General features: G+C 36.8%; 2 protein-coding genes across 2 annotated transcripts; both read right to left on the reverse strand.

The window, feature by feature from the left end:
- Positions 1 to 3,030: 3,030 nt before the first annotated feature.
- On the reverse strand, positions 3,031 to 8,708 carry LOC137174589 (uncharacterized). Its single transcript, XM_067579979.1, has 5 exons — positions 8,548 to 8,708; positions 7,663 to 8,031; positions 7,284 to 7,397; positions 5,662 to 5,762; positions 3,031 to 5,013 (listed from the first exon to the last, which is right to left on the reverse strand). The coding sequence occupies exons 1-5, from the start codon at positions 8,603 to 8,605 to the stop codon at positions 4,861 to 4,863; spliced, it is 795 nt and encodes a 264-aa protein (XP_067436080.1). The 5' UTR covers positions 8,606 to 8,708; the 3' UTR covers positions 3,031 to 4,860.
- Positions 8,709 to 21,333: 12,625 nt separating this feature from the next.
- Positions 21,334 to 25,933, reverse strand: LOC137174586 (uncharacterized). The gene is made up of 5 exons (XM_067579977.1): positions 25,875 to 25,933; positions 25,145 to 25,522; positions 24,766 to 24,879; positions 23,050 to 23,150; positions 21,334 to 22,399 (listed from the first exon to the last, which is right to left on the reverse strand). The coding sequence occupies exons 1-5, from the start codon at positions 25,924 to 25,926 to the stop codon at positions 22,298 to 22,300; spliced, it is 747 nt and encodes a 248-aa protein (XP_067436078.1). The 5' UTR covers positions 25,927 to 25,933; the 3' UTR covers positions 21,334 to 22,297.
- Positions 25,934 to 26,504: the final 571 nt, after the last annotated feature.

Here is a 26,504-nt window from a genome sequence, read left to right on the forward strand (position 1 = left end):
GTCTGTTTAATATAATTCTCCTGGTGGAAGTTGGTTCAGTTCACTTGTTGCTTGATTAATGAGTTTGTTGTGAGTTTGTTGCTCTGTGTCCATCAACCAGTCAGATCCATGGTCACAGGTTAAGTGTTATTTTTGGTATCACCACTAGGAGGCACTAAAGTCCTACAAAGAAGTGTTGTGACTCACAGACCCTCCATTGGGTTTATCTTTAGAAAATACTTGTTGTACAACCAAGAATTGTGTAAACCAGCAAAGCTTTATTGAATTTCAGTCGAGAGGGTGGAAGTGTCTGGATATACAGTATCTGCAGAAGATTTGCAGGGATGCAAAAAGAATCTTTCGCAGGTGCATTAGAAGAGAGGACATGAGGTGTGATATGGATGAGAACTTGAGGTCAAGTGCAGAAGAAGTGTTGAATAGCACTGCTGTAGATTGAACCTGCAGCTCTCCTGTAGTGTTGCTGTTTTTGAGGTCAATGTGTTACGAGTGACAAAGTTTTCTTATTTAATGTTGAGACAAATGTTGTGGAACAAGAGTTTTTCATGCATGTTGGTTAAAGTTAACTCAGTATAGAGAAATCAAAATGGGGCTAACCAACTCTACAAAACTTGTCGTTTTTCTATGCAAACCTTGACATCTTGAATGTTGAACTCATTACTAAATAGTCAGCAACTGACGTCATCATCTAACAGAAGGCTGTTGATGAGTGTTGAGGATGGTGAATGTGGGCAGGTGTGAGTGACATGAGGACTGTTTGGAGTGACACAGTTAGTACAAACTAGGGGAGTCTGACGCGTGTCTCTACCATAACATACTGTATAAATCCTCCACATATGAACCAACTTTTTTCCATCTTTCTTATAATTTGTATAATTGCACCAACATGTTTTGCAAAATCTCCTAAAATGTAACAGTTACATATCTGCAAATTATTCTGAATATTTCCAGGAAATAAGAATAAATGCAGTGACCTGTAAATCAAAATATTACCAAAATAAGTTGTACTGAACAATGTTGATCTGATCTTGAGGAGCATGTTTGGTAAATCTCCCTCTGGATGTTGTAGCAGTGCTCCACCTCCTGAGGGCGCAGCAGGACAAAATAAGTCAGGGAGAGAATCAGAGTTGTGCAGAGAAAAGGCAATGTGTTTGCATACATACCAACATCCATGATGAGTACTACTGTATACACACCTGGATGTTTCCCATTACTACAGTAGACTGCAGTTTTCACAGATGGGCTGCAGGTATGGACCTAGGTGGATGGATTATTGTTTTGGAGGAAAATTTTATTAATGACAGACTAACATTTATATCTGTGGGCCTGATTGGTTATTATGAGGTGAAAAACTTTTGACCCTTTACTAAAATACATGAAGACATGGTTTATATGCTGTTATAAATCTTACTAAAAGGATTTTGGTCTGGATGCTCTGAACCAATCATTGGAGGGGTCTTCCTGATGAATTAAAGACAATCACATATGTTCTGTATTATTGTATTTCATCACATCAACCTTTACATGTTTCCGTTTTTTCTACACTACACTTGTTTTCTGTCTTACATGTCACATGAGAAGAGCAATGGAACAACAGGTGAGGAACACATCAGTAACAACCTGATTTAATAGATAAAGTCCCAGTGTGACACACGGGGTCAGTGTGGTTGAAAGCCTCGATCAAAATCAGTGACATGTCAAACATCAGCCTCTCCATTTGAAGGTATATCTGTGTTGCTTCAGCTGATCTGCCGAAGGACAAATTCATTTGGTCTCCAAATTGTTGTCAAGCCTCAGAAAATGTAAAAGCTCTTTTACGAAGCAAACCAGCATTTGCTGCTCCACCAACTAGACATTTCCTCCATTACCAGAATAATTTGACATTTTGGGAAATATGCTGATTCTCTTTCTTTCTGAGAGTTACATGACACCTTGCAGAAATATATGCCTGCATCCTTTCTTGTGATACTTGAAATGGTCAAGGTTGAACAGTTACAGGCCTCCTTCTGCAGAGATCCTTGAGATTGATCTTTTGAGATGATGCCATTTTTATTCTTAATTTCTGTTTGATTTTTCAGCCAGTTAACTCCCAACGTCTCTGTCCAGCAGCAGGTGATGTTTACCGTCTCCCCCTCCATGACAGCAACATCAGGACTCTGGGTCACAACAAGTGTGCCTTTCCCTCAGAGGAAACTTCATCCTTTCACACCGGTTCACCACTGACTACTGATACTCATCTCTCTACAGCTGAGTCCCTTACACTGACTGAACTCACACACGCAAAACAACACATACCGAGAATTACCTTTATTTTTAAGTTTCTCACAAGTTATGGCAGAGGTGTGCAAAACCACAAGTTAACACGTTGACAGACACATTTTGACGAGCTGTAAACACAGAACAGAATTTTTACTGCTGCCAGAAAGCAAAAAGTGAAAGTACTCAAGATGACAGAAGCATCAATAACAGCTTCTACATTTTTGGAAATGTATCCTCACCAAGACGACGTAATCATAAGATGACATCATCATTTTTATCTTCTCTCTGCAACTATTTCTGTCTCATTTCCTTCCTCTTCATCTTCCTCTCTTCTGTGGGCTGAAACAGGTGTATTTTCCAGAGTGGCTGAAACATGACACATTTATGGATCAGCTTCACCAATCTCAACACACTGTAACATGTATGCTGTTACTGCATAGTCCTGATCATTATAGTGAAAGTTACATTGTACCTGGTGTGTGTTGCTGTGTTTTGGTCCCTGAACTGTTGAGGTAGAAGAAGGTAGCAGCAAGGGTGAGGATGGGCAGACATCGCAGGACATGAACTAACACTTCCTCCCTCTGAGAACCTGAAAGTCACAAAACAAAGGCAAGTGCTGAGTTACACATAAGCTGCTATTATTACCAGTAATACTTTGACCAAATACCTGACATCCATTTCTTCATTTAAATGAAAACAAGACTAAAAGTCTACGGCCACATTTGAGGAATGAACTCAGTTCTAACGTTCCAATCTGCTGCAGTGTCACTCATCCATTCTTCATAGCTCATATTTTGCCCTTGTAGGCTCATATACTCACACTTATGCTAACTAGGAAGGCGATATCAACATCCATGAGGGATCAGTGTTTAGGGCTTGTGTCAACAACAAGCAGCAAATACAACAACTTATGGCTGAAGCTAATGTGGAAGTACCATAAAGTGCAATACTCCAACTGACTCCCATTCCAAAAGCCTCAACTTCTCTCTAGAAATACTAAGTCATGGTCTCAGTCACTAAATTCAAGCCCACTAATAAGTGTGCTGGTGGTCATTTTGGAAATGATTGCTCCATTAATAAGATTTGAAGAATTATAGTAGCTTTGATGTCTGCTGTGTGGAAAACTACTTGTCCAAAATGTCAGAATGAAAGCACAGAGACACATGTCAGCAGTGCAGTGCAGATTTATACAGTGTCAGCTACCTGCTGCTTTTTATCCTCAACATCACACACTCATCAAAGGTGATACATGTTGATTTTCAACTAGTTATTGTCACTGCAACACTTTGTATGTTGGATGTTTAATGTTGTTTGTGACATGCAGCTCAACAAACACAGCTGCTAATTCATAGACAAACATTTCTGAGAATTGTGTTCTCCCTTTGACCTCACTATATTGTCACTTTGGGTCCACATAGGTTGTTCTAGAGTCAGAGTTAAAACTGATGGAGCTTTTGTTGTACTGGCACCAAATAGCATCAGATCATCCTGCACAGTCTCCATTTAGTGTGATTGCGGTGCAACAGCACAGTGTCTTGCAAACGTAAAGTCTCCATCCACTCAAAAATGTGTTTTTCTTCTTGTTCCTTGAGTTGGATGTTTGAGCTTCGCTGTGCAGAATGATGTATGTACAGAGTTTGTTTTCACATTCATCTGCTGAAAGTGGAAAGTTTCTCTGGGCTCATTGAAAACATGATTTTAAGGGGCGGGCCTGAATGCATGATTTGCGACATCACAACTACTTTGAAATCAAACGAGCGCCAGTAAATAAAAGTGTGATGTGGAAACTTTAAGCCTCTAGTGCACATACACTGAAAATGGACTTAACAGGGAAGTAGGTGACATTGTATCCAGTAGATGAAGTTTTATACGTTTAAGTGTTGGACTTAGTCAAATCTCCTTTAGTTTACATTTATACTTTAGTTTAAATTTATACCAGCTACCACAACCCTGTGTTGCCCTTATAACATTTCTGTTCAACTTGTGGAAATCATTTAATTTGGTGTGCTCATAAAGCTATTAATAACTACATTAATGCCTTCTTTGATTCTTGTTTGTGATGGATTTTGATATTCAAGAATGACATTTAAACACATTTCTGTTTTGCATGCACAAATCTCCCTTAAAGCAAACACTTTCAATATTCATGCTGAAGATCTCAATTCAAAGAATACTGCACTGAGATGGATAAAAAGCAACTCATGTTTAATGTCAGCTTTGAACTGAAGAATAATTTGATGTAAGGAAACAGACATGTTATTTATAGCCATACATATTTTCAAAAAACTGAACTTAAACAACTCCATAGGGTTGATAACTACGAACTAAAACATTCAAACCAAAAAGAAAAGGCTAGTTGTGCTTCTCCACCAACTTGCCAAAGATGCCAATAAGGGTGTCCAGCTGCTGCTGATGTTTTTCTTTCTTCCTCCTTTTCATCCAGCTCCCTCTACCTCTTCTCCTGCCTTTCAGTGTACTCCTTTAAGTATTAGAACTTCATTATTCCTTTTTTTTTGTTTAGGCCTTTTTGAGCCCCCAGACAGTTGGTTTGGGGCAGTGGATGGTCCTGGAGCGGAGGTACTAGGCACTTCATTGGGCACCTCATCAGGCTCCTCTAACATCTGATGAAGAGTTCACTGCTGTAGCGATTAAGTTCAGAGGCTTGATGGAGTCCCTCTGCCTCAGATCAGTCTGTGAACTTTGTTTACTCTCTGTGTGTTCAAGGTGATCGAAGGATTCATACACCACCACCTGACACTGAGAAAGACAGAGATTTTTTTTTAAAAAAATGCAATTACATATTGTGCTGATGGTTTGTTCTGCTTAAAGGTCAATATTATGATTAGACCTTTACTAATGAGCACAGTAAAAAACTGAGTAGGCGTGAGCAACAGACACTATTCATCAGAAACAGGATGTCAGTTATATTTCATAATAATTTCTCAGCACTGGAAGTTGCAATTACTGCAGTTTGTGAAACATACTATTTCATTGTTTCTGACAGCGTATCAAGGCTGTAGCTTGTGATGTTGTTGTACTGGATTGCACTGGATTGTATGGTGTTTCATATGCTTTTGCACTTTCATATGTGTGAGTTATGTAGACAAAACATGTTAGAATATACTGTAATTTAGTCTAACACAACAACACCACAAAGTACAGTCTTGAAACATAATTTTTAAATAATATATCATTACTTGCATGGCTGTTGTATTGTATATAAGACAATGTATTACATTATAAAAATATTTTTCTGGTCACTCATTATGCAGTATATTGGACAGCATGATCAGTTTTCACACTATTTGACTTCTCTTTCACCACACTGAACAAAAGGGAATCAGGATCATGTTTGTTGGGTAGCACCACATTAATATGTTTTCTTCAGTCTGATATTGGACTCACCCACTGAGAGGAGCCTTTGGAGGAGCTGGTGCTGTGTTTGTCCATGTCTGCCACCTCAGAGTCAAAGTGCGGAACCTCATAGATCACCCTGGCTGCTATCGCTGAACCCATGAAACACACACACACACACAAATTATTATTGAAATTGTTGGGAAAAATGACACAGAAGCGCATTGCGTAATTATGAGATAGTAAGACATAATTATGAGATACTTAAGTCGTAATTATGGGATACTTAAGTCATAATTAAGGGATACTTAAGTCAAAATTGTTGAACACAATAAAAAAAATACATAAAAGCAGTAATCAGACAAAGTTAACACCTAACGGGTAACATGGTGCATTTAGTGGCTAAGTAGCCCGATATTTGCTTCAGTAGTAGTAGAGACTTGAAGTAGAGACTGAAACAGAGCTAAAAGGAGAGTGAATATTGGACATATATTCAATAGGTCACCAGAAACACGACTCTAAATGAAAGAAAATGTTGCTCTGATGGATGATCTGATGGATGTGTAAATATGCAAATGTTTGCTAACACATTTGCAATATCAACTATATAAACTAATATGTTCGTGTTGGGTTTACAACTTTTTAAAAATCAGTTAATGTGGGTTTAAGAATTCACTTGAAGAGCCTGTTGGTCATCTTTAAAGCACAGTAAGGTTTAGTATTTATCAATTATCGATTTTATTTACTCCTCAGTTCAAATTTAAGACAACTGACTAGTAGGTTTATAGAACTGTTAGGTTTGCTAAAATGTATCTCTGAATCTTAAAGTTGCTTAAAACACACTGTCGCTCATGATTTCATCCTGTAACTGTGTCATCTACATTTTCTCTTCTTTTAAGTCTTTACAACTTCTTCTTTTTTGCTACTACTAATTATTGTTTTTGCTATTGGCTTTTCAGTGTTTCACACTATGAAGCTGTTAAAGCTGGCGACCATCCAATCTCTCTCTGAACTTTTGGGTAACTCGGAGGTTTCTTGTGTCAATCTGCTTCTCACCTTCACTTTTAAAGACTTCTTATCAGCCGCAATACACAGGTTCTTGTTTGAAATGGAGGCTATTTTTCTTTTTTTTTAAATGTCAGGTTTTGTTTAAGTTACAATCCTCTGCTCTGTGTCCTTGCAGAAATGAAAGAAAGATATGAAAAAACATATTTTCTCACTAACATTACCAGTGTTACTGTATCTAGTCATGCAGATATTTTGGGGGGTTTAGCACATGTTTTGAGATGTCCGTCTCTGAGTTTTCTGCTGCAACCCCAATAAATTGAAGGTGAATAGATTTTTTTTGCACTCACAGCATTGAAAATTACATTAAAAATAATTAAATGAATTACATTAAATTGCATTAATTACAATCTAAACTATCACTATCTCATTCAAAAAACATTCCCAAGTTACTCACACAGATGAACTTTGAACATTCATGAAACCATTTCCTGCTGAAGAAATATTTTTCAATGCGCTAACTTTCACCTCCAGTGTATTTGGGTGGAGGCAGAAGACTCAGGCAAGCTGAGGCAGAAATAGCTGCATGAGCAGATACCCATGAGAGGTAAGTAGGGAAATGATAAGTGTCTGATACTTGAATAATAATGCTGCATTTTTCTTTGTACCTTGTTTCCTTCGCAGTATGCAGACACAGAGGAGAGTGAGGAGCAGCATTGGAGCCACTACAGCCAGGGTAATGATCAAGGAAAGTGGATTGCCGATAAAAGATGAAAAACTCCCTTGTGAGAAAATACACAAATGTATCAATTATGAGATAAAGATAGTGAATGCTTTTTACATACAATCCAATTTGTGCATGAATCTTATAATTTATATTTGTACAACAAGAAAATAAGGTTTGACTGAGGTCATATAAATTGCTGTTTTGTGAACAGACCTCATCCCATTCTGAATACACTTCAATAAAAGCCCCGTCCACTGTAAAATCAATATACTAGTAAACTCTTATTGCAACACACAAATTTCTAATGTTTTGTCACCTACCTTCTTCTGTCTTGTCCTTTATGTTGTCTCTGTCTTTAACTGTGATGACTGTACCTTTTCCTTTAGCCTCAGTGAAAAATGGTATCTCCACATTCACCTTGCAGTAGTATTTCCCTTCATCCTCTCTTGTGATATTTGTAAAGGTCAAGGTTGAACAGTTACAGGCCTCCTTCTGCAGAGATCCTTGAGATGTATTTGTTGAGTTGCAGATTCTAGTTATATTCTTAATTTCTGTTTGATTTTTCAGCCAGTTAACTCCCACTCTTTCAAACGTCCCTGTCCAGCAGCAGGTGATGTTTACCGTCTCCCCCTCCATGACAGAGACATCAGCAGTCTGGGTCACAACAAGTGTGCCTGTTGATGAAACACCTGTAAAGAGACAGTAAAGAGATTTAAATGATTTGGTAATTTATCACAAGACTGTACAAATTGCATCATTACAGAAGCTAAACGTAGTGAGTAATATGTTTTTGGCACTTTTCAACAGGATATGTGATTCAATCTGAATTGTGGGTAAAATTGTGAACATCCCGTAAAGTGCTGAAACATCACATCACATCACAGGTTTTCATTTCTCTTTAAGGTGAATATTAATACTGCTCTGAAAGTGACTGTACAAAAAACATTTTTCAGTGTAAAAAGGGAGTATCAAACCATAGAAACGTATATACATATATATATATGAGAAGAACCAACACACATTTACTCATTGGAGTCATATTTTAAACTACTTTTGTTGGCAGTCTACAGTCGCATTACAGCATTCTGATATTCAGTCGGTAAAGACAATAATTACAAAAACCTGTCATCATTTTGACCTTTAAGAGATGTCTTTGAGCGCATATTCTTGCACAACAGAAGCAGAATGTCTGTATTTCTACTTACTCCAAGATGAGAGATCACAGAGCGAAGCCAGAAGCAGACAGCTCAGTAGAAGCTTCATCTTTCCACAATGATTCACCTCTGATGACTGACACTTATCTCTTCACATCTGCTGCAAGTCCCTCCCAGCATACGCTCACACATGAACACACACACACACAACAGAAACATACCGGGCATCATCTTTTCTTCAGTGTCCTCATCTTTCCTGCAAGAGAAGTGTGAAAAACCACAATGTCTGTTTCTTCCTCTTTTCGAAAGACGGTGATTACTTTCTATGCCTGTTTAACATGATTCTCACGAAAGAGTTTGAAAAAAGACATTCTGCTCTTCTGCTTGACAAAGATCCTCTTTTATTATATTCAAAATGCTGACATACAGTAGGTTACTAACTAAATAGATACTGAGGAGAGAAGCATTGGAACAGTCAGTATTTCTTTTAAGAAATAAATGTATTGAGATTATGATGATGACAAGGTTTTATTCTCATAGACTGTGTTTTTTCAACATGGACTCCATTTCTAACACTAAACTCAGTCCTAAGTTCACCTGATGTATTTTTATAGTACGTTCATTATCACAGCAATTGAGCATCCAATAAGTGTAACCTGTAGTCATACACTGTATTTTGTTGGTTTACTTTGGTTAGAGCCAGTGGTGGAATGTAACTATGTACATTTACTCAAGTGCTGCACTTAAGTACAATTTTAGGTACTTTTACTTTCCATTTCATGCTGCTGTAAAGTTCTACTCCACTACATTTCAGAGGGATTTATGTTGCTTACTCCCCTTAACTATTTACCCCACTACTTGTATTTTCCGTTTATAGTTAAAAATCAAATTATACATTCATACAATATGATGCAGTACCATTACTACTAATCTACCCAGTAGTGTATAAAGTATCTAAAGTTGGCTCCACATTGACAAACTAAAACATTAAAATGTTTTGACATGTATTTGTAGGAGTGATATAGTGATAAAAACAAATAATATAATATATTGTAATAATATTGCACTTTAAAAGAAGTCCTGCTAAATGAGTACTTTTACTCTTGATACTTTAAGTGCATGTGGCTGATGATACCTCTGTACTTTCACTTCAGTAACATTTTGAATTCAGGAATTGAGTATTTTTACATCGTTGTATTTTTACTTTTACTTTAGTAAAGGGTCTGAATACTTTTCCCATCACTGGTTAGAGCCCCTATTTATGTAGTTTTTATGTGATTGTACCATCTTTCAAATCATTTTGAAGGCGCAAGTGTTTGTTTGTAGAAACTGTAGACAGTCCTGGTGGAAGTTGTTTCAGTTCACTTGTTGTTAGATAAATGAGTTGCAGCATTGTTCTGTGTCCATCAAACAGTCAGATCCATGGTCACAGGTTAAGTGTTATTTTTGATATCACCACTAGGAGGCACTAAAGTCCTACAAAGAAGTGTTGTGACTCACTGACCCTTCATTGGGTTTATCTTTAGAAAATACTTGTTGTACAACCAAGAATTGTGTAAACCAGCAAAGCTTTATTGAATTTCAGTCGGGACAGTGGAAGTGTCTGCACATACAGTATCTGCAGAAGATTTGCAGGGATGCAAAAAGAATCTTTCCCAGGTGCATTAGAAGAGAGGACATGAGGTGTGATATGGATGAGAACTTGAGGTCAAGTGCAGAGGAAGTGTTGAGTAGCACTGCTGTAGATTGAACCTGCAGCTCTCCTGTAGTGTTGCTGTTTTTGAGATCAATATGTTACGAGTGACAAAGTTTTCTTATTTAATGTTGAGACAAATGTTGTGGAACAAGAGTTTTTCACACACAACTCATCAGATCCATTAGATACACTGTTAAATTGTAGAAGTTGAGAAAACTCAAAGGCAGCCAGTTACACAGTCTTTTTCTTTACTCTGCTGTGTTATTTTAAGAGGTTCTAATGTTCAAAACCAAAGAAGAGTCAAAGTTCCAAAAATAAAAATTCATGAGGAACAAAAATCAAATTCTTCACTTTGAAACCACAGAAACATTTGTAAAGGTTTCCTTTTTCATGCTCCGACCTTCCATGGAAGAAAAACAACAAACCAGGGAAATAGATTCAGCAGATACATGTTATGACTTTCTGCTCATCTTCTAACACAGTTTCAGGTCTGTTTGATGATGCTTTGGCAGATCAATTGACGATAACCAATTACAGGACAGGTTTGTCCTAAGAAAGACATGTGGCATCACATAAAGCAGAGTGAGAAACTTTACTGCAGGAGAAAAAGTTAACAGGAAGATGCCCAAATCAACAAGAGGACCTGAAATAGAAAACAACAGGGGTGAAATTTGCGAAGAATAAAGCCACCTGGTGCTGGTCTTCATAGTGCTGGTCTTGGTCTTCATGGTGCTGGTCTTGGTCTTCATGGTGCTGGTCTTTATCCTCATGGTGCTGGTCTTGGTCTTCATGGTGCTGGTCTTCATTGCTGGGAAAGCAGCTTGCACTAGGTTGTAGGTGGGAGTGGGAGCTGCATGTGGTTGAAGTCTGTAGAAAAAGACCAATAGTGGCAGCGGTCTTCTACTTACCAGCTAAACCAGTTCAACACTTATCTCCAATTTTTCTAATTATTTGTAAGAAACTGCAAAACCCTTTCGGAAAAACGTCCTAGAAATGAACTATTAAATTGAAATTAAATTCCTGCAAACTACATCCAAAATTTCCTGTAAATTGTTAGACAATTAAAGGAATAATAAAATAAAATAAAGTGTTACCAGAATTTTAATTCAAGGACAATAAAACTTGAACTTTAAATTTGAAGTTGAAGTCAGAGTGAAACTGTAAATCAGTCACATTTGATGGGAACTTAACAACAAAGTTCCTGTGATGTAAATGAGATGAATAAGTCTGTACAGTCGGTCTAAATGTGTCCCAAAACATTCACTAACATAATGTGCTGTTTTTGACATTTTGGAAATTTGTCTGATCCCAGACTTTCAAAGTTTTCGAATCTCACATTTTCCATGATGGAAGTTTGTTTTGTGGCTTTCATCAGTCTCTGTGAGTCTTTAGTCCTTGTCAGGAAGTGAGAAGTCCTCAGTGGAGGAGATCATGTTCATCAAATCATTGAGTGAGACTTGTGAAAACTTATTCTTGACCGTTAGGTTTTGTGTATTTTTGAATGATGATCATAAATAAATGATGCACCTGAAGACAAACATAGTAACCATGGAAACCTCAGCATAAATTTTCTTCTCATGTCACTTGTCTGCTATAAAAGTTGCTTTCAGTCTTTGTATTACTGGGTTGTTCATATTAATATATGTTCTGTTTCAATGTGTCATGAGTTTCTCTTTATTTGGATGTGTCTGGATGATTGTGTAGGAAAATAATGTGTCATAATAATAATAATAATAATAATAATAATAATAATAATAATAATAATAATAATAATAATGGTCATTTATCTCATCAAAGCTGAACTCTCCTCCATAAAAGCTGCATGTGCTCCAAGCAGTAAATAGTCAGCAACTGAAGTCATCATCTAACAGAAGGCTGTTGATGAGTGTTGAGGATGGTGAATGTGGGCAGGTGTGAGTGACATGAGGATTGTTTGGAGTGACACAGTTAGTACAAACTAGGGGAGCCTGAAGCGTGTCTCTACCACAATATACTGTATAAATCCACATATGAACCAACTTTTTTCCATCTTTCTTATAATTTGTATAATTGCACCAAAACGTTTCGCAAATCTCTTAAAATTTAACAGTTACATATCTGCAAATTATTATTAATATTTCCAGGAAATTAGAATAAATGCAGTGACCTGTAAAATAAAATGTTACCAAAATAAGTTGCACTAAACAACTTTACCTGAAGTCTTTGCACTTCAGTGTTACAATGCTAATGAGAGATGTCAGGTGTTATTGTTTTGTACATTTTTCACCACTAACCTGCATTGTTACCTGATCTTGTGGAGCATGTTTGGTAAAGCTCCGTCTGGATGTTGTAGCAGTGCTCCACCTCCTGAGGGCGCAGCAGGACAAAACAAGTCAGGGAGAGAATCAGAGTTGAGCAGAGAAAAAGCAATGTGTTCATCCATGATGAGTACTACTGTATACACACCTGGATGTTTCCCATTACTACAGTAGACTGCAGTTTTCACAGATGGGCTGCAGGTTTGGACCTAAGTGGATGGATTATTGTTTTGGAGGAAAATTTTATTAATGACAGACTAACATTTATATCTGCGGGCCTGATTGGTTGTTATGAGGTGAAAAACTTTTGACCCTTTACTAAAATACATAAAGACATGGTTTATATGCTGTTAAAAATCTTACTAAAAGGATTTTGGTCTGGATGCTCTGAACCAATCATTGGAGGGGTCTTCCTGATGAATTAAAGACACTCAAGTATGTTCTGCATTATTGTATTTCATCACATCAACCTTCACATGTTTCTGTTTTTTTTACACTACACTTGTTTTCTGTCTTACCCAGAGTCACATGAGAAGAGTAATGGAGCAACAGGTGAGGAACACATCAGTAACAACCTGATTTAATAGATAAAGTCCCAGTGTGGCACACGGGGTCAGTGTGGTTGAAAGCTGTGGTCGCCTCGATCAAAATCAGTGTAAAACATCAGCCTCTCCATTTGAATGTATATCTGTGTTGCTTCAGCTGATCTGCGGAAGGACAAATTCATTTGGTCTCCAAATTGTTGTCAAGCTTCAGAGAATGTAAAAGCTCTTTTACGTAGCAAACCAGTGTTTGCTGCTCCACCAACTGGACATTTCCCCCATTAAAAGAATAATTGACATTTTGGGAAATATGCTGCTTCTCTTTCTTTCTGAGAGTTACATGAGAGGATTGATACCACTTACATGTCTTTTTTTGTAATGATTTTTTATTGGTGAAAATACAGGCAGAGCACAATTGTTCTGTATTTAACATGTTTCAAAGATACTGATTAAAACGAAATACAAACAATAAAATATGAGAAAATAAAGAAAATCAAAAATCTACTACTATCTACTACCACTGTTTCAACTCTTTCAAACGTCTCTGTCCAGCAGCAGGTGATGTTTACCGTCTCCCCCTCCATGACAGAGACATCAGGACTCTGGGTCACAACAAGTGTGCCTGTTGATGAAATACCTGTGAGGAGACAAAGTGATACAATATGGATAGCAGGGATCCCATGACATGTTTAAAATCAACAAAAATACAGAAGTGATTTGAAAGGAAAGGCTAAAATGATCTGTATTGGTACTTACTCCAAGATGGGAGTTCACAGAGAGTGACGAGAAGAAAGCTGCCCAGAGGAAACTTCATCCTTTCACACTGGTTCACCACTGACTACTGATACTCATCTCTCTACAGCTAAGTCCCTTACACTGACTGAACTCACATACGCAAAACAACACATACCAAGAATTACTTTATATATATAGAAATACTTTATTTTGATGTTTCTCACAAGTTATCGCAGAGGTGTGCAAAACCACAAGTTAACACGTTGACAGACACATTTTGACGAGCTGTAAACACAGAACAGAATTTTTACTGCTGCCAGAAAGCAAAGAGTGACAGTAGTCAAGGTGACAGAAGCACTAATAAAATTTTCTACATTTTTGGAAATGTATCCTAATCAAGACAATGTAATCATTAGATGACACCATCCTTTTCATCTTCTCTCTGCAACTATTTCTGTCTCATTTCCTTCCTCTTCATCTTCCTCTCTTCTGTGGGCTGAAACAGGTGTATTTTCCAGAGTGGCTGAAACATGAACACATTTATGGATCAGCTTCACGAATCTCAACACACTGTAACATGTATGCTGCTACTGCATAGTCCTGATCATTATAGTGAAAGTTACATTGTACCTGGTGTGTTTATTTTAACCAAATACCTGACATCCATTTCTGCATTTAAATGAAAACAAGACTAAAAGTCTACGGCCACACTAGAGGAATGAACTCAGTTCAAACGTTCCAATCTGCTGCAGTGTCACTCATCCATTCCTCATAGCTCATATTTTGCCCTTGCAGGCTCATATACTCACACTTATGCTAACTAGGAAGGCGATATCAACTTCCATGAGGGATCAGTATTTAGGGCTTGTGTCAACAACAAGCAGCAACTACAACAACTTAAGGCTGAAGCCAATGTGGAAGTACCTTAAAAGGCAATACCACTGTTGACCACTAGATGCTCCAACTGACTCCCATTCAAAGAGCCTCAATTTACACACTAAGTCATGGTCTCAATCACTAAATTCAAGCCTTATTATAAGTGTGCTGGTGGTTATTTGGAAATGATTGCTTCATTAATAGGATTTGAAGAATTATAGTAGCTTTGATGTCTGCTGTGTGGACAACTAATTCGCCAAAACGTCAGAATGAAAGCAGAGACACTTGTAGATTTATACAGTGTCAGCTACCTGCTGCTTTTTATCCTCAACATCACACACTCATCAAAGGTGATAAATGTTGATTTTCAACTAGTCATTGTCACTGCAACACTTTGTATGTTGGATGTTTAATCACTTACCACCAGCTGTGTTGTCTTTTGCATCGTCATGTGTGTTCTCATCTGTTCTCTCTCTGTTTTTAACTGTGATGACAGTACCTTTTCCTTTAGCCTCAGTGAAAAATGGTATCTCTACAGACACCTTGCAGAAGTATATCCCTGAATCCTTTCTGGTGATACTTGAAATGGTCAAGGTTGAACATTTGCAGGCCTCCTTCTGCAGAGATCCTTGAAATGTTTTTGTTGAGATGATGCCATTTTTATTCTTAATTTCTGTTTGATTTTTCAGCCAGTTAACTCCCACTCTTTCAACTCTTCCAAACGTCTCTGTCCAGTAGCAGGCAATGTTTACCGTCTCCCCCTCCATGACAGAGACATCAGGACTCTGGGTCACAACAAGTGTGCCTGTTGAAGAAACACCTGTGAGAAGACAGAGTGATACAGGTTAGTTTATACTGCATCATATCAGTAGAGGTACGAGCTGGTGTACAGTTGAGAAACGAGGTTGATAAAAGCAGTGAGGTTGAACCAAAGGCTTAAAAAGCCCTGTAGAGCTGCAGGGTTGGCTGATCATTTCTTTGTGGCTTTATTATTATAAAGGCCGCAGACATTACACATGGCCATTTGATTGATTCATTATTTATGTTTCCAATCACTCTGCAACATTTCACAGAAATATAAGCAGGAAATCAGTGTAAACCAATCTCTTCCAGTTCCAGAAATATTATATTAACACCCTCATGTCAAAAAACACAGCAATGCTTTAGCGTCATACATCACTCATCCATTCCTCATAGCTCATATTTTGCCCTTGTAGGCTCATACACTCACATTTATGCTAACTAGGAAGGTGATATCAATGTCCATGAGGGATCAGTGCTTAGGGCTTGTGTTTACAACAAGCAGCAACCACAACAACTTAAGGCTGAAGCCAACGTGGAAGTACCTTAAAGTGCAATACCACTGATGACCACTAGATGCTCCAACTGACTCCCATTCAAAAAGCATCAACTTAGACACTAAGTCATGGTCTCAATCACTAAATTCAAGCCTTATTATAAGTGTGCTGGTGGTTCTTTGGAAATGATTGCTCCGTTAATAGGATTTGAAGAATTATAATAGCTTTGATGTCTGCTGTGTGGACAACTACTTGTCCAAAACATCAGAATGAAAGCACAGAGACACATGTCAGCAGTGCAGTGCAGATTTATACAGTGTCAGCTGCCCACTGCTTTTTATCCTCAACATCACACACTCATCAAATTATTTCTTTGTGGCTTTATCATTATAAAGGCCACAGACATTACACATGGCCATTTGATTGATTTATTATTTATGTTTCCAATCACTCTGCAACATTTCACAGAAATATAAGCAGAAAATTGTAACAAAGTAAACCAATATCTTCCAGTTCCAAAAGTGTTATGTGAACACCCTCATCTCAAAAAAACATACAAAAAACCCCTGATATTACATTTCAATAACATTTTGCTAGAAATCGTGTGGAAAGCAAAAAAACAAACAAACAAAAAATAAAAACACAATCCCTGAAAGTTTCTGAAAATTAAACCAATAATTATTTATTAAATAATTTTGATTTTAGTATGCAAGCATACAAAGAATGTGTCTTGGCATTTGTTCCCACAAACACAACATAGAAAAATAAAAATAGAACAAAAGTAATAATGAAACAAACTATTCAACTAACTAATATTTATTAGTTATTAAAAGTAATTAAGTAATCAATTTAAAATTACATTTAAATTTAAAATCTATGCACAGAATGGAATGGATATAGTCTTGAAATATAAAACTTGAAATGAAATATTGACTGTACAAAGCAAATATGGACAAAGGAATGAAGTGTATGAAATATTTGACAAGCGCAAAAATTAAGTTAAATTAAGTTCATATCAGTTATACAGTATGTTGTATATATACTGTATATATTCTTAAAGTGAAAATAGCTGAACAACATTTTAAGTCACTACCCAGATAATTACACAGTTTTACTCTGTAAATAAATACAAATCTGCTTTAGCGTCATACGTTCATACTGACCTTTGAAATGAAATTTGCTTCTATAATCATCACCCCATCTAGACTCAAATAACCTGTGAACATTCTCAGTAATCTGTTTGTATGTCTATACATAAGCTAGCAAACAAGTCATTTTTAATTCACTTCAATCTTTCATTTTTATTGCAATGAGAAGTCTTTTGGTATGTTTACTTATATCCACATTATTATAATTCTTTATTTGATTCTTATCTGTAGAGTTATATTATCCACACAATAACTTCAGTATGATAAGATGAGTGAACAGTACATTTGAAGTGCTTAAATAAGTTATGTGAGGTTTCAAAGAAAACCTCCAGTCCATTATCACACCCTGAAAATTTGATTTGAAAAATCTTTAGACACTGTGACTATAACTCTGGTTTTGATAATATGTAATGATTCACGGTTAATATGAAAAACCATCAATGTATGCAGCTTTATACAGAGGTGATTTGAAGGTTACAGTTGCATAATAATTACGTTTTTACTTACTCCAAGATGAGAAGGCAAGTAGAGAGGCGAGTAGCAGACCCGTCAGTAGAAGCTTCATCCTTTCAAAGCGATTCACCTCTGAATACTGAAACTCATCTCTTAAGCACCTACACACACTCACAAGACAATAGGTGCAAGGCATCATCTTCATTTGAGGTTTCTCTGAGAATTTTTGTAATGTATAAAACCACAACTAGTGTTCCCTTCCCTCTAGAAGAGTCAAAGGCAGCTAGAGGTTCTATTTCATCAATCAGTCATTATTGATACAATTGTATAGAACCTTTCATACAGGTTAAATAACTGACTGAAATGTAGATGGTAAACAGTGAAACAATCTGAGAGTAATGTACATGAGAAATAAGACTTTTGAAAACGCAATAAAATAAACTAGATTTAAAAACTATAACAATAATAAAATGGAGTGAAATAAAAATTAGATTAAAAAATCTAGATAAAAAATAGCCACAATTGAAGTATGTCCTCCCCTCTCTGCCCTCACTGTGAAGATTAAAGAAATGTTTTCTTCTCTTCTGCCCTGCAGTGACAGATTCCCTTTCTTTCGTATAGTATATTTTTTAGATATTTTGCAAGATTTGATGATCCCAAATTTTCCACAGCTACAGTATATCAGAAGTATCAAAGAAAACACTTAAAGCAACAATAATCATTATTCTTTATATTTTGTGTAATGTGAAAGATCTTGCTGGTGATGATGAACCCATAGAGAATTATCACCCGACCCCACAGATGCCCTCAGTTCTTTTGAGCATTTTAGCATCTTTCAGCTCATTGTTTTGGTTTCACCGCCCACAACTTATCACTGTTTTGGTTCAGTCACAAAGCAGCAGACTTTGGTTTTCAGTTGAAAAGCTCTGATAAACTCACTCTATGTACCTGCACCAAACAGCAGACCAACAACTAGCTAGTTAGCAGCTGGCTGGGGAACACAGCAGAGGCAGGAATTTCCCTCTGGAGTTTGTATTGTTCTATCTATCTAGTTATTAGCACAGTATAATGGAAATAATATATTCCTTATAGTCACTATGTGTATAATTGCAGCTTCTTACTTGTACAATATTAAAATAAGGACAGGACATATCTGAGCAGTACTGTACAGATTTATACTGATAAGAATAAGTTTAATAATAAGTACATGAGTTTGCTGTAGACATTGTACTTTACCGGGTGTACTGTTGACCTGCATCATGTTGCACTTTTTTATAAGGTCTACTGAACCAGCCATTCTCAACCAGTGGGCTGCAGCCCACAGGTGGGCCTCAGAGCACCATCTAGTGGTTTCCAAACGGTTAAAATGATTTTTTCAGATAATTTACAAAGTTTACAAAGCTAGTTATTTTTATATCTAAATAAATAAAAACATCAAATTAAAATGCATAATTTCAATGACTAGTTACATTTTAATATCACCGCGCCAATAACAACACATCATTAGGTAGAGACAAACGTGTTTTGCCACTGTTAGCCAGCTAGCTTCCATGTGGGTCCTGCTTCAGAAGACATGGCTCTATCCACTGTGTTGGAAAATGAACTGATGGAACTATCAGCAGACAGCAGCCTGAAGCTTCAGCTCACACAAGTTGACCTTGCTTCATTCTGGATACTGGCTGCCAGTCAATATCCCTCTCTGTCAAAACAAGCAATCAAATTTCTGTTGCCTTTCACCACCACCTATTTGTGTGAGTCAGGGGTTTCCATTGTGACTGTCACAAACTCAAAGGCAAGGAACAATCTGAAAGCAACTTGGAATGCTACTCTGCACGTCAGTCTCTCACCCATCCCACCATGACTTGATCTCATTATTTCCCAGAAGCAAGTGTCTCACTGAGGGTAAACTGAATATTTATTTTGGTCATTACAGCTGACAGTGACATAACACGTATTTACATATTTATTTGTTATGTTTTTTTCATTTATTTTGGAAGGTGTTTTTTTCGGAAATGTTTCAACAATCAGAAGTGGGCCTTAAGTTACAAAAGGTTGAGAACCCCTGTACTAAACGGATGTGGCCTGGTGTTCTGTGCTCTGGACTACCAGTATGATGATGTGTGAAAACAGGAAGACCATCAACCACAAACTGCAAAATTTTCAGTCTTCAAAGCCATAACTGACAAAGCTCTTCAGCAGCACTGAGATGTTGTTTGTGACATGCAGCTCAACAAACACAGCTGCTAATTCATAGACAAACATTTCTGAGAATTGTGTTCTCCCTTTGACTTTCACTATATTGTCACTTTGGGTCCACTTAGGTTGTTCTAGAGTCAGAGTTAAAACTGATGGAGCTTTTGTTGTACTGGCACCAAATAGCATCAGATCATCCTGCACAGTCTACATTTAGTGTGATTGCGGTGCAACAGCACACTGTCTTGCAAACGTAAAGTCTCCATCCACTCAAAAATGTGTTTTTCTTCTTGTTCCTTCAGTTGGATGTTTGAGCTTCACTGTGCAGAATGATGTATGTACAGAGTTTGTTTTCACATTCATCTGCTGAAAGTGGAAAGTTTCTCTGGGCTCATTGAAAACATGATTTTAAGGGGCGGGCCTGAATGCATGATTTGTGACATCACAACTGCTTTGAAATCAAACGAGCGCCAGTAAATAAAAGTGTGATGTGGAAACTTTAAGCCTCTAGTGCACATACACTGAAAATGGACTTAACAGGGAAGTAGGAGACATCTTGTATCCAGTAGTTAAACTTTTGAAATGAACAATATTTAAATATTTATAGATTCTGGATTTACCAATGAGAAGAAGGCATAGATGTCCTTTCAAGGATTTGTATATTTTATATTATTTTATATGTCCTGAAACATGGATGAAGGAGATCTTTAACTTTAAAATAAAACCCATTTTTGTTACATATACTGTTCATATAATCATATGTGCATAATTTTATGTACAGTAGTTTCCTATATTTTTATGAAGCTTCCATATATAATTTGCTTTTCCTGAAATGGTATTTATTTACTTCTACAGTTTTAATGCTACAAAGACAATAGCTATGACTTTGTAAAACTGTACATAACTTTATCATGATGTACAGTTTATATGTTGTGTTAAATAATGTTAAATAGTTAAATAATGCAATAAAGTCTATGGAGGCCCATTCTGTTCCACTGTGTTTATAATACAGATGTGTGTATATTACAAACTCCACTTAAAGACCTCAATACTCAGTGTTAGGCTCAACTACATAAGCACATTATGATGACATACACAGTTAATGAGTTATTATGACTTACATGATACATTAAAATGTATGGTAGCCCATTCACTCAAATTGTAATTATAATTTGACAATGAACGGTGTTGGTTTAAGGTTTCAACTGTTCTGTCATTGTGTTTTATTTTTCCATTGTGCTTCTGTACCACCACAAACTAGATTAACAGAGCTAAAGTTAATTTTTGCTACAACGAGAATTAGACATGATCTTTTTTTAAATTAATGGCAAGAAAGGAAATAATTATGGTAAGTTGTCTTTATTTCTTTAGCATAACTCAACATTTGCATGTTGAAGCATTATGATGATTTCATGAAAATTCCCTATGACCAGCCTTTATTTCCAGGATTTATGGAAATATATAATTTATAATTTGGCACCGATGGTTGTCATGTCCAAATTAAACCACCCAAACACATCCAGTTAGATTATTTATTTATTTATTTATTCAGCTTCCAATTATGATTGTAACTCCTATCAGACAACCATTACAGGGGAGGATGCAGGAGCGCTTCAATAAAACGCATGGCTGGGCCTTGATTTAGAGGACATTTAGGGTAATGAGGCATGGTGGCTAGCCACCTAATTCAAGGCACTCATTTTCTGTTCTGATGTTGCTTTGGTCTGTGCGTTCTCCTACATTGTGTGCCTCACGCATGGAGATGTAATGGAAGAGCCAGAGCTCCAGCCTGAAGAACCAGGTCCCCCTGCTCCACTTGACCTACATGACATCCAGGAGAGGACTGGGGCCCAAATGAGGGACAGGTTATGTGCCCAGATATCGGCACCCCAGCATCTTCAGGCCCCATGAAGGGATCATGATTAGGCCAGCAGATGAAGTTTTATACGTTTAAGTGTTGGACTTAGTCAAATCCCCTTTAGTTTACATTTATACTTTAGTTTAAATTTATACCAGCTACCACAACCCTGTGTTGCCCTTATAACATTTCTGTTCAACTTGTAGAAATCGTTTAATTTGGTGTGCTCATAAAGCTATTAATAACTACATTACTGCCTTCTTTGATTCTTGTTTGTGATGGATTTTGATATTCAAGAATGACATAAACACATTTCTGTTTTGCATGCACAAATCTCCCTTAAAACAAACACTTTCAATATTCATGCTGAAGATCTCAATTCAAAGAATACTGCACTGAGATGAATGAAAAGCAACTCATGTTTAATGTCAGCTTTGAACTGAAGAATAATTTGATGTAAGGAAACAGACATGTTATTTATAGCCATACATATTTTCAAAAAACTGAACTTAAACAACTCCATAGGGTTGATAACCATGAACTAAAACATTCAAACCAAAAAGAAAAGGCTAGTTGTGCTTCTCCACCAACTTGCCAAAGATGCCAATAAGGGTGTCCAGCTGCTCCTGACGTTTTTCTTTCTTCCTCCTTTTCATCCAGCTCCCTCTACCTCTTCTCCTGCCTTTCAGTGTACTCCTTTAAGTATTACAACCTCATGGAGTCCCTCTGCCTCAGATCAGTCTGTGAACTTTGTTTCCTCTCTGTGTGTTCAAAGTAATCGAAGGATTCATACACCACCACCTGACACTGAGAGAGACAGAGAGATTTTTTTTTAAAAAAATGCAATTACACATTGTGCTGATGGTTTGTTCTGCTTAAAGGTCAATATTATGATTTGACCTTTACTAATGAGCACAGTAAAAAACTGAGTAGGCAACAGACACTATTCATCAGAAACAGGATGTCAGTTATATTTCATAATAATTTCTCAGCACTGGAAGTTGCAGCTTAAATCACTGCAGTTTGTGAAACATACTATTTCATTGTTTCTGACAGTGTATCAAGGCTGTAGCTTGTAATGTTGTTGTACTGGATTGTAGTGTATTGTATGGTGTTTCATATGCTTTTGCACTTTCATATGTGTGAGTTATGTAGACAAAACATGTTAGAATATACTGTAATTTAGTCTAACACAAAAACACCACAAAGTACAGTCTTGAAACATCATTTTTAAACTATACATCATTACTTGCATGGCTGTTGTATTGTATATAAGACAATGTATTACATTATAAAAGTATTTTTCTGGTCACTCATTATGCAGTATATTGGACAGCATGATCAGTTTTCACACTATTTGACTTCTCTTTCACCACACTGAACAAAAGGGAATCAGGATCATGTTTGTTGGGTAGCACCACATTAATATGTTTTCTTCAGTCTGATATTGGACTCACCCACTGAGAGGAGCCTTTGGAGGAGCTGGTGCTGTGTTTGTCCATGTCTGCCACCTCAGAGTCAAAGTGCGGAACCTCATAGATCACCCTGGCTGCTATCGCTGAACCCATGAAACACACACACACACACAAATTATTATTGAAATTGTTGGGAAAAATGACGCAGAAGCGCATTGCATAATTATGAGATAGTAAGCCATAATTATGAGATACTTAAGTCATAATTAAGGGATACTTAAGTCAAAATTGTGAGATACTTAAGTCATAATTGTTGAACACAATAAAAAAAATACATAAAAGCAGCAATCAGAGCGCATAACGGGTAAACATGGTGCATTTAGTGGATAAGTAGCCCGATATTTGCCTCAGTAGTAGTAGAGACTGTAAAGTAGACACTGAAACAGACCTAAAAGGAGAGTGAATATTGGACATATATTCAATAGGTCGCCAGAAACACGACTCTAAATGAAAGAAAATGTTGCTCTGATGGATGATCTGATGGATGTGTAAATATGCAAACATTTGCTAACACATTTGCAATATCAACTATATAAACTAACATGTTCGTGTTGGGTTTACTTTTAAAACTTAAAAAAAAAAAAAAAAATCAGTTAATGTGGGTTTAAGAATTCATTTGGAGAGCCTGTTGGTCATCTTTAAAGCACAGTAAGGTTTAGCATTTATCAATCGGTTTTATTTACTCCTCAGTTCAAATTTAAGACAACTGACTGCTCTTGTAGGTTTATAGAACTGTTAGGTTTGCTAAAATGTATCTCTGAATCTTAAAGTTGCTTAAAACACACTGTTGCTCATGATTTCATCCTGTAAATGTATCGTCTACATTTTCTCTTCTTTTAAGTCTTTACAACTTCTTCTTTTTTCCTACTACTAATTATTGTTTTTGCTATTGGCTTTTCAGTGTTTCACGCTATGAAGCTGTTAAAGCTGGCGACCATCCAATCTCTCTCTGAACTTTTGGGTAACTCGGAGGCTTCTTGTGTCAATCTGCTTCTCACCTTCACTTTCAAAGACTTCTTATCAGCCGCAATACGCAGGTTCTTGTTTGAAATGGAGGCTATTTTTCTTTTTTTAAAATGTCAGGTTTTGTTTCAGTTTTACACACAACGTGGATTTCACAATGCTAACTGTAGTAGAAGCTTCTTTGGTCTTTGACAGTCTGATCTATAATGAGCTAAATTACTATCCTCTGCTATGTGTCCTCAAGAAATGAAAGAAAGACATGAAAAAATATATTTTCTCACTAACATTACCAGTGATACTGTATCTAGTCATGCAGATATTTTGGGGGGTTTAGCACATGTTTTGAGATGTCCGTCTCTGAGTTTTCTGCTGCAACCTCAATAATTTGAAGGTGTATGGAATTTGTTTTGTACTCACAGCATTGAAAATTACACTAAAAATAATTACATGAATTACATTAAATTGCATTAATTACAATCTAAACTAGCGCTATCTCTTTCAAAAAACATTTCCAAGTTACTCACACAGATGAACTTTGAACATTCATAAAACCATTTCCTGCTGAAGTAATATTTTTCAATGCGCTAACTTTCACCTCCAGTGTATTTGGGTGGAGGCAGAAGACTCAGGCAAGCTGAGGCAGAAATAGCTGCATGAGCAGATACCCATGAGAGGTAAGTAGGGAAATGATAAGTGTCTGATACTTGAATAATAATGCTGCATTTTTCTTTGTACCTTGTTTCCTTCGCAGTATGCAGACACAGAGGAGAGTGAGGAGCAGCATTGGAGCCACTACAGCCAGGGTAATGATCAGGGGAAGTGAATTGCCGGTAGAAGATGAAAAACTCCCTTGTGAGAAAAAACACAAATGTGTCAATTATGAGATCAAGAGAGTGAATGCTTTTTACATACAATCCAATTTGTGCATGAATCTTATAGTTTATATTTGTATAACAAGCAAATAAGGTTTGACTGAGGTTATATAAATTGCTGTTTTGTGAACAGACCTCATCCCATTCTGAATACACTTCAATAAAAGCCCCGTCCACTGTAAAATCAATATACTAGTAAACTCTTATTGCAACACACAAGTTTCTAATGTTTTGTCACCTACCTTCTTCTGTTTTGTCCTTTATGTTTATGTCTCTGTCCAGAACTGTGATGACAGAACCATTTCCTTTATGCTCAGTTAAAAGTGGTATCTCCTCAATCACCTTGCAGTAGTATTTCCCTTCATCCCCTCTTGTGATATTTGTAAAGGTCAAGGTTGAACAGTTACAGGCCTTCTTCTGCTGGCATCCTTGAGATATATTTGTTGAGATTACTCTAGTTTTATTCTTAATTTCTGTTTGGTTTTTCAGCCAGTTAACTCCCACTCTTTCAACTCTTCCAAACGTCCATGTCCAGCAGCAGGTGATGTTTACCGTCTCCCCCTCCATGACAGAGACATCAGCAGTCTGGGTCACATGAAGTGTGCCTGTTGATGAAACACCTGTAAAGAGACAGTAAAGAGATTTAAGTGATTTGGTAATTTATCACAAGACTGTACAAATTGCATCACTACAGAAGCTAAACGTAGGATATGTGATTCAATCTGAATTGTGGGTAAAGTTGTCAACATCCCATTAAGTGCTGAAACATCACATCACAGGTTTTCATTACATATATATATATATATATATATATATATATATATATATATATATGAGCAGAACACTACAGCATTCTGATATTGTCAGTGAAGACAATAATTACAAAAACCTGTCATTATGTTGACCTTTAAGAGATGTTTTTGAACGCATATTCTTGCACAACAGAAGCAGAATGTCTGTATTTCTACTTACTCCAAGATGAGCAGAGCGGAGCCAGAAGCAGACAGCTCAGTAGAAGCTTCATCTTTCCACAATGATTCACCTCTGACGACTGACACTCATCTCTTCACATCTGCTGCAAGTCCCTCCCAGCATACGCTCACACATGAACACACACACACACAACCGAAACATACCGGGCATCATCTTTTCTTCAGTGTCCTCATCTTTCCTGCAGAGAAGTGTGAAAACCCACAATGTTTGTTCCTTCCTCTGTCTGTTTAATATAATTCTCACAAGAGAGTTTGAAAAAAGACATTCTGCTCTTCTGCTTGACAAAGATCCTCTTTTATCATACTAAAAATACTGACATACAGTAGGTTACTAACTAAATCGATACTGAGGAGAGAAGCATTGGAACAGTCAGTATTTCTTTTAAGAAATAAATGTATTGAGATTATAATGATGACAAGGTTTTATTCTCATAGACTGTGTTTTTTCAACATGGACTCCATTTCTAACACTAAACTCAGTCCTTAGTTCACCTGATGTATTTTTATAGTACGTTCATTATCAGCATTGGAACATCCAATAAGTGTAACCTGTAGTCATACACTGTATTTTGTTGGTTTACTTTGGTTAGAGCCAGTGGTGGAATGTAAC

Source organism: Thunnus thynnus, chromosome 22 (assembly GCF_963924715.1).
Source record: "Thunnus thynnus chromosome 22, fThuThy2.1, whole genome shotgun sequence".
Classification (NCBI taxonomy): domain Eukaryota; kingdom Metazoa; phylum Chordata; class Actinopteri; order Scombriformes; family Scombridae; genus Thunnus; species Thunnus thynnus.